At 41.2% G+C, this 14,076-nt stretch overlaps 1 protein-coding gene across 1 annotated transcript in view; it reads right to left on the bottom strand.

Moving 5' to 3' along the window:
• Positions 1–2,850: 2,850 nt before the first annotated feature.
• The window catches only part of LOC115321042 (venom metalloproteinase 3-like), a 58,020-nt gene continuing 46,794 nt past the window's right edge, over positions 2,851–14,076 (bottom strand). Inside the window, exons 11-14 of the mRNA XM_029981283.2 lie at positions 10,012–10,185; positions 8,140–8,284; positions 4,942–5,067; positions 2,851–2,883 (exon numbers count right to left, since the gene is read on the bottom strand). Of these exons, the coding sequence (XP_029837143.2) occupies positions 2,851–2,883; positions 4,942–5,067; positions 8,140–8,284; positions 10,012–10,185 (478 nt within the window). The remainder of the gene's footprint in view (positions 2,884–4,941; positions 5,068–8,139; positions 8,285–10,011; positions 10,186–14,076) is intronic.

Here is a 14,076-nt window from a genome sequence, read left to right as displayed (position 1 = left end):
AGTCAGGTGACCCCCCTATGATCACGTGACCCCCAGAAGTCACGTGACCCCCCGAGGTCACGTGACCCCCTAAGGTCACGTGACCCCCTAAGGTCATGTGATTCCCAGGTCATGTGACCCCCAAAGGTCACGTGAGCCCCTGAGGTCACGTGACCCCCTGAAGTCACGTGACCCTCTTGAGGTCACGTGACCACAAGGAGTCAACTATCCCTCAGTACGCTTCCATCATCCTCCTCAAGAGCTGCGCTCTAACCGGCGTTATTGGGAATTGTAAACGGCTTTTATTTTTTTTACTTGAAATGAGATGTTTGTATTGACAGAATTTCGTTACAAACAAATCATATGAAAAGGTAGAAATAATGCATAACCGTTTACAACTCCCTGTGATGCCGAATTAGAGCGCAGCTTTTGAGGAGGTGGAGGGAAGGGTACTGAGGGAAGGTATAGCCCTCCTCCCTCCTCCTCACGTCCTCATCCTGTCTGCTACTCCTCCCTCCGAGCGGCGTCGCCGTCGCCTCAAGGGGGTCACGTAACCTCACGGAGGTCACGTGACCCGTATGAGGTCACGTGACAATGACGATGGTGTCGTCAGTGAACACAGTGACGTCACTGTTGACGTCATCATCACTAGTGACGTCATCAGTTACGATGACAATGCCGATGCGAATGCCGATGACGTCATCAGTGACGTCACTGATTACGTCATCAGTGTCGATGACAATGGCAATACAGATGCCGATGACGTCGCTCTAATTCGGTGTTACAGGGAGTTATAAACGGTTTTCATTTTTTTTACTTAAAATACGATGTTTGTATTGACGGAGTTTCGTTACAAACAAATCGTATGAAAATGTAGAAATAGTGCATAACCGGAGTGTTACATTCTAAAAAAAACGTTTGTGCGTCTACTTTCACGTACAACACTCGAGATGCCAATCACCGCAACTTTCGGAGGCAGCTCAGCGAATGGCACTGCCGAAACATATGTTTAGACCAAAAAATGCAGTCTGAGTTGTGACATTAAGCAATGCAAAACGTAACGCTTGCATTGTTAATGTCACAACTCAGACATCGTTTTTTGGACTAAACATACGTTTCAATATTGTCATTCGCTGAGCTGCCTCTGTAAGTTGCGGTGATTAACTCTCCGAGTGTTCTGCGGGAAAGCAGACGCACGGGCCTTTTTTTAGATTGTAGATTTTTTCTGAACAACTATCGGCGTGGCAGGCTTCTAAGAAATAAAAATCATGCTAAATTAAACACAACTATGGAGAGAACGAACTTTTCCAGGTAAAACATTTCTACACCCTTTTTACGAGCAAGCTCTAGAGACAAAAACAAAAAGAAACAAGAAATGATGCAGCACTATTTACTTACAGAAAACCCACGAACCATTCAAAGGTAAAACTGCATCATTCCATCAATTATAATTGAAGGAATAAGTGTAATATTTATCAATGGCATTAGTGAAGGTTTACAGCCTTATCTTAAATTATTTTGTGACGAGTGTGTACTACACAAAATAGTTGAACAAGAGGCGGATGCTTGAGTACTTCAGGACGATTCAGAAGTATGCAAGATTGGTGTGACCGCTGGAAAATGAGCTTAAATGTGAAAACAGTGCAAATATATGTTTTTTTCAAGTGGTAGAGCTTCCTCAACTGCGTATGAACTAAAATATATTACACTTGAAGTGTGGACAGCTATCGGTACCTGGGCGATTTATATTTCGTCCAATTCAAACTGGAATGATCACAGTGATTACACTCTTGCCAAGGATAGTAAAATGCTGCACTACATCGTAGAACTTTTTGAAATACATCATGAAGCATGAAACAGAGGTTATATTCTTCTTTTATCAGGTTGATTCTAGAACATGCGTGCTTCAGCTGGGACCCGCCGCAGCGTTACCTAGTACAAAAGTTAGACACATTTCATAATCAGGGATTAATGCTTGTGACAGGAGATTACAGCCGTTGCACAAGGTGTACATAAATGAAAAATGTATGATGCTGGAACACTCTTAGATGTCGAAAAAGGTGTGTAAGGTTGAGCTTTTTTCACACAGTTTATCATGGACGGAAATGTATTGAACGAAGTTTGAATATTGGAGCCGCCTCATGAATCTGCAAGATTGGATCACTCGAACAAAAGTAGAAGTTTCGTCATCTGACTACCTGACTACCAGTTTTTCTTAATAATTTTTGGTTATGATATTAGGGAGTGGAATTCACTTTCAGAAGAGCTAATCTCGGCTTCTGATGACGTTCTTTCTTATAGAAGACTGGAGAGTTGTAAAATACTAGAGAGTTGTAGAGAGTTGCAAGGAGCAGAAGAACTTGCGCGTGGCGCGCAAGTTCTTCTGCTCCTTGCGCACCACGTGCGTTTGATTACCACCTAAATGCGCCCACGTGTGTCTCTTTGTCCCAAACCTCAACCAACGACGGCGCGCGCTTGGCTGCCTCGACATCGCGCGGGCTCTATGTCGCCTTTTGATTGGCTTTCCCGTCTTTGCGTTTCAATGTGCCAAAGACGAATTTTAGAACACTCGCTCGCCATGTTGCTATTGCGCCTAAGAACGCGTTGCTGAATCGTGACTCTAAAGAAAGCAATATTGCTTATAAAGTAGGCCTTTGTTTTACAACAACAATTAGTGAAATTTTGTAGAGACTTTCATAATCAGGATCCTTCTTGGAATACTCCAACGGAAAAAGGATTTCACAAAAAATGGCAGTGGTGAAACACTCGAATAAAATATTTATTAAAACTTTGTTTTGATAAAAGAAGGTCGAATTTATTATTTAATTAACCAATATGTTCTGTATTGTCTTTACAACTTGGGTCCGGGTGTTACCAGAAGCGACATTCCCCATGTTTGCACGTCTGCACAAAGAACAGCAACATAGATAAGAATGTCATCTAAAATATGCAACAGACCTCTAGCATTCATTACTTTAATTATGACAGTTTTAGTTATCATAATGTTTTTGTAATTGCATTTCTTTCTGATTGAACCTTCTTGCAAATCGCTCCCGAATCATGCCCGTTGATTAGAAAAACAATTGAAACCCTAAAAATCGTACGGCGTCATGAATTTATATCTGACACATAATAAAATTTTGTTTACTAAACTTACAGCATATATGAAAATTGAAATGGTTAAACGAGGAAGAATAACAACAATGAATGAAAGTTACAACACGCAATAAGCTCATTACAAGTTGTTACACTGAACGTTAATAAATTCCTGCGAAATAAAGTTTTCAACTGTGTCTCTATTAGGGTTAGCCGCTAAAGCTAGTACGTGAATTTAAGTTGCGATTGTTCAAAATACGCTTTGAGAAATCTCGCATTTTAGCGACGAAGTCCGACACTACGTTTTTGGACTGCATATCTTATAGTACTGCTCTCAAACTCGTAAGAAATTCCAACTCTGTGAAATTTTCTCACATATTATAAAAATGTTACACATTTGGACTCTTGATTATGCCAATCTAATTACCTCCTGATATACTTGTCGTTCACACAACCTTGGTCATAAATGTGGTTAGTGTAACACTATATAAAGTAGATGAAATGCAATGCCGTCAAGACAGAGAGTGCCATCATATCTGACGCATTATGAATGTCAATTCAACATATCTCATAATAAAATGATAGCTGCATGCAGCTTTTACATTTCAGTGAAATTTAAAGGGACAATGAAGGCAATTTCGGACATCGTTTTGTCGACTGAACTCGGTTCCAGGCACGTCTCAGGCCACGTTGCCCAAATTTCAGTCGAAACCGGCGCTTGTGTGCCGCGCAAATCAATGAAACAGTCGCGGTAATAATCGTACCGGGATCGACTGGGGCGACGACCCGAGAGTTGCGGGAGAAGCCAGGAGAAGCGGAGCTCGCGTGACCGTTGCGGGGCCAAGAAGCGCGACGTCACAAGAGACGCGTCAGCGATTGGTCGAGACGAGAGACGTGCCCTCGGTCACGTTTTGGTTCTCGATTTTTAGGAATACTGTTCTAATTTCCGCTTGAATAACCATGAAACGTAAAAATCAGACCGGAAATGATTTCTAAACCGTAAACAAAGCAGCATAATTGCGGGCCGCTCGTTACTGGCTGGGCGGTCTCCGCCGGGTGAGGGCGGAGGCCGCCAAACACGTACTCCCGTTCCGTTTGTGTGGGTCACTGAACGAAAGCTCGAACTCGCTCGCGAGAGCGGCATTGCCGTCCATGTTGACAGGTACGACGAAACCACCGCGCCACAGCGCTGCTATAACCCACCGCGGTAACCAGAGTCTCGATCTCCTAAATACTAACGATACCTACTTTTCACACTTGACTTCACTCTCTACGTCACCTCCGTTTTCGGAGGCCCAGAAACGAGAATGGAGATAGTTCAGTTTCGGTTTCTTTACTTCTTTCGTAGGCACAGAAATACGCGTGACAAAAGTCTACCGAAAATTGGGCAGCATGCTATGTTCCCAAGAAGCATAGAAACACAATTTAAAAAAATTAAATAAAGTCGCCTTTATTGTCCCTTTAACTATTAATACTGGATCACATATTTAAAAAACAAAATTGAAGGTGGACGGAAATTAGAACATAAGATTTGTTTTAAGCTTTTAAAATCGGGTATTTGTTCGATAAAATTGGCAAAATAGTTTGGTTTCAAATATTATCAATATATTCTTGATATTAACCTCATTTCTTATATCTTCAGGAAGCTCTACTATCCTCTCTTGTATAGGGCTTGGTTTTAACCGACATGTTTCTGCCTTCATGCATGTAAAAATTCTTCTGTCGTCATTTTAACTAACAAAAGCTATTGTTGGATCACAATACGATATTATCAGAATATAAGTTGAATAAGTAATAGCATCGTAAACGTATAAAAAGTCAGATTTGATCAGTAAGATTATGTTAAAGCCACAAAAGCCTACGCACCGCATTTTGTCCGTAGCAAGGCAATCCATCGGGTGCAGAAAGATCGAAATACAAATAGCGTCTATGAGCATCAATTATCGCCATGCATTTAACTTTGCATTTCAGAAGGTCCAATCGCTTTTGCGGCTGCAGGGTTTATAAAAGCAAATCAGGTAAAGATATTTCCTTAATTTTCAGAATATTAGACATTTATTCTGCCCGTCTATACTGATGATAATTGTGTGCGCTTTTATATAGTGTTCTTATAGGTAGATTCTTTCAAGCAACAAAACTTATAGGGCATATTCGCTTCTAGATATCTTGAGTTGAAAGCAAACGATTGATCGCCATAGGCGTAGATATACATATTCTCTGTAGTTTTTCGACGAAACTAATTCCTCACACTTCTGGACGCTTGTCGTGCGACCTCACAATAATTAACTGGGTGCGTTTAAAGGTTTCTTAACTAAGGTTATAAAATGCAATATAAATGTATTGTAACTTCCTGTAATAAGCTCTAAGTCTAAAAATTATGCCTGGGCTATTTGTTCGGTTTTCGTTATTTTACGCGATAAAAGCCTTTGCACGAGTAGTTTGAAAGTCTGCGCGCTGCAGTTACATAAAGCCCAAGACGCTTTTCTATTACAAAACGCAAATGAAGGATTGAATGGATCAAGTGATCAATTAACCAATTCATATTTTAGTCAAATTTACAGATGTGAATTAATTTTATTTATTTTCATGCTCCGATCAATGTCGGCCATATCAGTTCATCTTTTTACCCGCCTCTACGTTCTTTATCACCATTAGCGAGGGTACAACTGGCTTTTTATGTTTTTCGAGAATCTGCCTTATACATCTTTATCTCGCATCCCGATACCATTCTGCATGTACGCTAAATGACATCTTCCTTATTAGCAAGATTCCGTGTTTTCGTTATTTATATTTAGGGGATTCGAAGGGTGTTTTTCGGAGTTTCTTTCTTGTCGAAATTCGGAGATTATCAGTTTATTTTTGTTTGATTCCCGATTCTTCCGAAACTGAGAATTCAATTTCGAAGTGTTTCCTATTAAAATTGAATAAATGAATAAATAATTAAATATTATGCGGGTGTAAACGTATGCTTGTGAAAAAAGCGAACGGGCTTTTATCAATTAATATGGTTTTTTAGCTAGATTTGGCGTTGGTGACATTGCCATTGACAATACTAATTTGACTAACGACAAACGTTGCACACGAGTGGTGCTTCGATAAACGTTGATATTTTAAAATAATTGAACTCTTGGAGATGGGTGGGTAGGTGGGAAGCCCGTATTTATCCTATCCTATTCAATCAACCGCGAGATGTGTAGTGGTAAAGTTTGTAATAGAGAAGTTAGAACTGCCCGTCTTGAGTAAGGTCAGCTGAACAATTGAAACGTAGAAAAACCGAGAGAGGAAACAGCGGTGTGGATGTCTTTTCCTCTCTCTGTTTTTCTACATTGCAACCGTTCAGTTGACCCTATTTAATAAATACCAACTAGCTCAAGTCAAGCCTGCCCCTCTTCCTAATTTTATGGACTCTATATGGTTCATAGCTTTCACTGTTACACATAACCTCCCCTTCCTCAAAAGCACAATAAGTAGGGCCCATACTGGAATTAAAACCAGTGGCTTTCTTCGTGACCCGAAAGTACAATGACCTGTTGTCCTGAATGAACCTTGATGAGATAAGCGGTAAGTCGCCTTTCGACAATGGTGCGAGATTAAAAAGATAACTGTGGTGCCACTTTTCCAGGAATACTGCGACTGTGCGCTAGTGAAACGTAATCGTAAAATAGCATCTGGGGGTGAGGGGTGCATCGAGATTCGGAGTTTATCGGGTCAATCCGAATTGACCAAATTCCTGCCGGCGAGTGATATTTGGGGTTTCTCGGATTTATCCATAAACACAAAACCCTACTCATAAGTATGGCGACACGGGTATACCCATCGTTAAATACTTGGGTTTATTGTTTTCAGATGTATTAATGACCTGTATACAGATTCATTTTTATGTATGTTTTTGTGCACCAGAAATTAGACCGCGGGGTTATTTGTTGGCCCAGAAGAGAACTGAGGCTTCAAGTTAAAATCTCATTTCTATAGTGCGGCCACAGCCACGGAGAGCCCAGGAAAGAGGAATCTTTCTTGGGTTCTCGATGACTTTGTTCTGTCTCAACTCGCGATCACTTTGTTCTGTTTCGGCGAGTATAACGGAAATCACCGCTCTACGTCTTGTGCGTACGTGAGCGTGTAGAACGCTTCCGACCAGCTTGACGCTTTCAAGACTTCAATTGACTTTGAACTTTGAGCCGACACCAGCAATGCGCGTTTTTTCGCTGCGTCTGTTACCGAATTTTCTTCGGAGAAAGCGTCAAGACAAGTCAGATAAGCTCTCCATATATCTTTGCTTTCATTGTTGGGGCACCATATAAGCCATGATTTGTCTCGCAGAACCCTTGTCGCCGTATCTCATAGGGTGTATACTTTAAAAAAAGTCTGTGCGTCTACTTTCAGGCGCAACATTCGGAGAGCCAATCAGCGCAACTTACGGAGACAGCTCAGCGAATGACGATGCCGAAAACATGCGTTTAGACCAAAAAACGCAGTCTGAGTTGTGACATTAAGCAATGCAAAACGTCACGCTTGCATTGCTTAATATCACAACTCGGTTTGCGTTTTTCGGCCTAAATAGATGTGTCGGCATCGTGATTCGCTGAGCTGCCTTCGTAAGTTGCGCTGATTGGTTCTCCGAGTGTTGTGCGTGAAAGTAGACGCATACCCTTTTTTAGAGTGTGTCACAGGACTTGCGACAAAGGCTGGGTTCGGCCTCGCCGCACTGTTATGAATCCGGAATGAACGAACCACGGACTGCTACTAGTGGCGCCTCTAGCGCAGAGCGTTTATTCCACCGTAGCCGTTTCCTTTCAACGGCGCGGCTGATCTTGATAGGTCGGCCGCAGGGAAGAAACAAAAGAGCTCTGTCATTTGCTCGCCAGCAGCCAGAAATTGTGAAACACATACTAATCAGCTGAAAAAGTGTGTTTCTTTTTTTTTTTTTTTATAAACCACTTTACTGGTAGAGCATTTTGAGTTTTCGTTGAAACAGCCGAACTACGTTTTAGGAATGTGTAATGTAATCAAGAATTTTGTGTATATGCCAAAATGCGCATCTACCACGACTAGTACTATACTTACCTGAGGATAGAAAATATTAGGATAGGAAGGGACCTGCGCTTTGCAAAAGCTGTTTCCGTTGAAGTTGTCTCCTGGTAATTTTCCCCCTGACCTTGTGAAGTAGTCATATTCATACTTAATGGCCAAGCATTCCTTACTGAGAGTTCTGGAAAGTAAATGTAGGAAAGCAAGGTAAAAACTGTTAGCTTGCTTTTATCGAGTTTTCTCTTCGAAGGTATCACGGGTTTCCTCCTCGACAATATTTTATAATATGGAAGGTTCGAGAGTAGTTTATGATCATATTTCCATTAATTATTCCTTTTATTCTACTTTTTATAACAAAATTAATAAATACTCTCCCGATAAAAAATTGGGCCTTTCGAATAGTGAAGTTGTTTCTTTTTAATATTTCTTCTTGATGATATATAAAGCGTTCTCTTTGAAACTGCTCTCTAAACAAATTGAAAAATACATAAAAATGCAAAAAAAAAACAAAAAAAAAATGTTAATAATTCTCTATGATGCCGAATTAGAGCGCAGCTCTTGAGGAGGAAGAGGGGAAAGTTATGTGCCACCTAAAGTGACATCAGATATAACTTCACGTGTGACGTAAGGATTGTAAACTTCTCTCGCTGAGTTCACCGGAAAATTTTCCCGCTAAATTTAACCGCGAAATTTTTCCCTCTAAGTTTACGCTAGTGGCGTCAAGTCTGACGTCAGACGTGACGTCACGTCTGACGTCACCAGGGTAAATTTATTTCGCTAAATTCAGCGGGAACATTTTCTGCTAAATTTAGAAGAAGAATATCCCGCCAAATATAGCGGGAAAAATATGCCCTCGTGTTTTCACATGTGACGTCACGTATGACGTCATTATGGGAAAAATCCATAACGCATCGCATAGTTAGGACGGCGGCGACGGCGGCGACGCTCAAGCGGTAAACGGGCACCTAAGAACTGTGCTTTAAAATGCTTTGTTCAACATTATATATACTTGAAAATATAAAACTGCTTGCACCCTTAAAGGGGCGATGCAACGATTTTCGGACTTTGGACAATAAACTGCGAACATTAATCTGTGTCACCTATGGAACGAAGAACATTAAACCGAATTTTCTTGCGGGCGCTAGTTTCTATATTAAAAAAGTATAAAACAAATCGAACGTCAAAGTTTCTCTCAAGCCTCAACGTCGTCTTTCGAGTGACATACTCTAAGGGATCACGTGTTTTCCCCTTGGGTTCTCTCTTCAAAAACGCCAGCCGCTTCCGCCGCGATTATCGACTTTTAAAAGATTTGCATCGTCGAAGGTCGCAGCTAGCGTTTGACACAAAAGTCAGTTCGCCACGGGGGTGACGAAAAGTGTAGCAGGAGAGGGGATCGTATTTTTGATGACTTGCGCGTATCCCCCAGTGACGCTGTCACCGTAGTTCCCGTAACCTTTAACACGCAACTGCAAATCAGCAAATGATTCCTTTTTTTTTTCTTTGCGACTACGCAGCAGAATATCAACTTTTCGTGGAGAGGTGACGCGTTTTTGGTCACCTTGTGCTTGGATAAACAATATAACAAATACAAACTGCCAACTCTTTCAACATTAAAATCCTGGCAATACCGCTTCAAGATTACCAGAGTGCGACCAACGCCTTTAATAGATATATTTTTATTTGTAGATTACATTAATAAAACTGCGCATATATACTTCCCCTTATTAAGATTTCATGTATATTTTCTGAAAAAAAGTCAGAACTAATTCTACAATGAGAAACTAGCTAGGAAGCGTTAGTTAGTTTTTTATACTGTTTGACTGACTGTTTGGCGATGACCTTGGTTATTTGTTGAGCCAGCCGCTTACGCAGTATACGGAAAATAGAAAATCCAAGATATTTATTTACTTGAAGAACACTTTCATCTGCTGTTTGCAGCAAGGAGAGAAGTGAAAGGCCTTCGTATCCTTCTCGATGTAACTCATCACATAGCCCTCTTCCCAAGCGCATGCTGGATAGTTTGATCCTTGATGATTTGGAATATGGGCTATAGGTCCTTCACCGTCATGTACACAGGAAAACCTAAAGTAGATACATATTGATATATATCCGATTTTATACATATACAGCATTAATCTGGTAAAATGAAATTGAAAACATTCAAAAGTAAAACAACGTACAACGTAGAAGTTTCATACAACGTATGAAACTAGTCAACGGCGTTCATTTTTTTTATCCTCCTTCAGATGTTTTTTCTTTTTTTTTCAGGTTGTCACCACACTATAGAAACTTACCCCATTCTCTGGTCGTTTAATATTATGGTAATCTTTCTTTAAAGACCCATAAAAACATTGACATTTGAGTGCCTTTCTGTGCGGACGGGCATCCTTGCGACAGCACAGTTCGACGTGCACAGTCACGCAGCGCAACGCGGCGCAGGACAAAGAGGTAGAACCCTGCTGAACCTTCCAAAGCGCCTTCATCAACGGGTTGTTGCGGGAGGCCAATCAGGAGCCGAGAAAAAAAGAAAACGTGAGCATCACGTGCTCAATTGCGCCTGTCAGCGACACACATCTGGTCTTCAGATCGAAGACAGAATATTGATTTTGCTTGTTGGGGAGCGGGGAGGGAGGGGAAAACATTTAAGAGAACGTTTTTTTTTTTTTTTTTTTTTTTTTTTTTTTTAAGGCTGCGATTCTCCAAGCTGGGTGTAAGTCGCGTAAGCCAACAGACTTTTTCTAAGATCGTCTAACTCAACGCTGTCGCCACGTAGCCCCATATGTTGACGTGGATTTCGCGTACTGTGTGTGTTCAATATAAGGACGTTGATGGGAGGGTCCTGCTTTTTTTACAGCGGAGCTTTTAGGGACTAGTTTCCCCAGGATCGTTTGTGTCCTCAAATTACCTGATGACACAGAAGTCTGGACAGCTACCGCCGTCGCTCATAGACGGCGGCAACCACTCGAGCCTTTCGACTCGAGCTTTCCGACTTTCGGCCGGCCATTACTTCATTCCTGCCTTAGTACAGCTTCGCTAGTCTTCCTCTTTTACCAGAAAGGAAAGGCTGCACGTTCTTTTTTAATTATTTTTATGAGTTAGCAAATTATGCCGACACAACGGAATGAACCTTACTTAAGCAATAGGCATTACTTTTGCTTTGTTATATAAAATCACGTGTGAGAGAAAGGTGGAACCACGATTTTCCCAGTTCCGCATGGACGCAAATATGTATATTATGTATACATATTGTTTACCCTTATGTATACGTACATACATCCAAAATGTTTTATGTATGTTATGTATAAAACGAGCCCACCGCTATACACGATGTAGCTGAATTTTTTTATTTTAGCCTAGTATAAAACCCTTAATGTTCGCGAGCCCTCAATTTTCGCGAATTTCACGAATTGAATTATTCGCGAAATTTAAGGGCGCTCGAAAATTTCGGTCCTTAAGATTTTTAATGCAGGCGTCTGGAATTCGCGAAATTTAGTGGTCGCGATTATGTCATCTGTGACCGATTCGCGAAAAACAGGGGCCGCGAAGATAAAGGGTTTTACAGTATTCGGAGTGCAAGTTCGGCTGCTTCTTTTGCAGGGCTTTTGGTGACGTCAGGAGACCAGCTCTGATTTCATTTCATTTATTTACTCTCAAGTCCGAAGCATTACAAAGAGGAGTGGTGAAGCAAAAAAAAAAAAAAAAAATACAACATGAAACACAGCAGGGGGATTACAAAAAAAAATGGTTGCAAACGGCACTTTTGAAACGGTCGGTGTCAGTGATTGAAGCGATTGATAGGTGACGTCACTTCAAGTATTATGACGTCAGTTTCCCCGCTAAATTTAGCGAGGAAACTGTACTGGTTTGAGGTCACGTGACGGCAATTTTTTCGCTAAATTTATCGCGGTTACGCCAACGCCGCGAAACGCGCAAACGGGCGCCTAACGCCTCGTTCACAGTTGCGAACCGGCGGCCGGAGAATTCTGACGCCCGGCTACGACAGCAGGCAGAATTTCCGGTGGAGAGCAAGATCGCTCTGGGGACCGAATTTCAAAGCCGAAGAAAAGTTTCCGCTCGCCCCAAGCCAATCAGAACGCACGGGGAAAGTGGCGCTTGCTAACGTCAAGTCCCCGCTCACGAGCTGGCCACGATGGCGACGAGACGCGTGCGGGCAAGGAGGAGGTTTTGGAGCTCTCCTCAGCTCGTGTCTTTTCGGGAAACTGCGAGACGCTGGCAGAAGGCAGCAAATGTGAACGGCCCTATCTTTTTTCGGTGAGCGAATCCAGTCGGCGGTGAGTGCGTATTTCGCAAGTGTGAACGAGCCATTAGAGCTACGCTCTAAAATCGCAGAAAATGCCTAAATAATAAAAAAAATTGTGGAAGAGGGCAAGCTTTTATTTTATATACCTAAATCCTTTTACGCGTAATTTAACTATTTCATGTAGTCCGGTTAGCGTGCTTTATTCAGAAACATTTTTACGCTGTGGAAAGTTTTTTTTGTTTTGTTTTTTCCTGTAGCCTTCGAATTCGAATTGACGCGCACTTGGGGAAAATGTTGTTGCAGACGCCATTTTAATTCACAAAAACAATGAAATTTCTTCTAACAGTAAGGTCCGTATCATTGTGTGGACATGTGCTGATACTTCACATAAATTTTAATTGAAAACAAAAAAAAAAGGCATGACACCCTTGTGACCGTCATTGTCTAAACATGCCCAAATTGCTACGCTGCAAGCAACGGAAGCGCGTTTTGATTCGCTCATTAGTGCGACCGACTGCATTTAAACAAAACTGCGTGCATAGGCCTCGCGCAAACGCTCTGCGCAACGTTCTGTAGTTGCCTACTAGCAGGGATGGGCAAAGTAGATCCAAATATGTATCGAAGTACAAATACAAAGATACATTGTCAAAAATGTATCTAATTACAAATCTAATTACATTTCCAAAAAAGTATTTAATTACAAGATACAAATACAACCAAATGTATTTGGTCTCCTCCAAATACTTTTTCAAATACATTCCTCAAAATTTGCGTCAGCGACTTCAAGGCATCTGCAACGGGTTTCTGGGTATCTCATGTTAATTTTGCATCGCACACTCGGGAGTTAGTGTGCGAGGCTCTAGTAACGTAATAGAACTATAATCACACAAAAAAAGTAATCAGCTTGGACGTAATAGGTGAAAAAAGTACAGAGGTTCAAGCAGCTTTTTTTTTGTCGATTACATTTTGGTATAGACCAACAAAGAACTGAGACGACCAAGACGCGCAGCACTAGCTAGAGAATGTTTTATTGTTGCAACTCGCACCAGTTACGAAGATCTGGACGACCCGCGCATTTAAAATATTCCAGGCAAAAATATGGATGGAAATCAGGCTGGAAAGCATCACAAGTTGTCACAGGCACTTGTTTAGCCAGTCTGCCTGTGAACGTCGATTTCGTCACTATTCTTGACCTGGACTAGCACCGTAATCTCAAAGTCACTAAACGCTTCTGCTTGATTGAGAGACACTGCATTTGGTACAGAACGTAGTTTTCTTCCTGCTCTGGACAGTGCCTTTAAAATAAGGCCGGAGGAGAAAACGAAAAAAGCCCCATGGCCGAATAAAGGATGGAGACCATATCTTACAACCACATGCATAAAAACAAGATGTATTTTCGCCCACAAAATTGTATTTAATTACAATTGTATTTGAAATACCCACGTTTTAGTATTTAAATACACACGCCAAATACATTGCCCAATTTGTAATTAAATACAATTGCAAAATACACAAAGTATTTGAAATACGTATTTCAAATACTTTTATTTGAAATACTGCCCATCCCTGCCTACTAGTATATGTTCCTTAACTCGGGTAAACTATCACATTTTATGTTGATGTCTTACTGGTGGGTTCTCGTTTTGGGGCAGTCATTAAAACTTCAGTCACGCTGGAAGCATTCAAGTCATCTAAATAAACATATCTCTGGC

This window comes from Ixodes scapularis, unplaced genomic scaffold, assembly GCF_016920785.2.
Source record: "Ixodes scapularis isolate PalLabHiFi unplaced genomic scaffold, ASM1692078v2 PGA_scaffold11__112_contigs__length_91849675, whole genome shotgun sequence".
Lineage (NCBI taxonomy): Eukaryota > Metazoa > Arthropoda > Arachnida > Ixodida > Ixodidae > Ixodes > Ixodes scapularis.
Note: the sequence above shows the minus strand (reverse complement) of the source record. Positions and strands in the feature narration are given on the sequence as shown.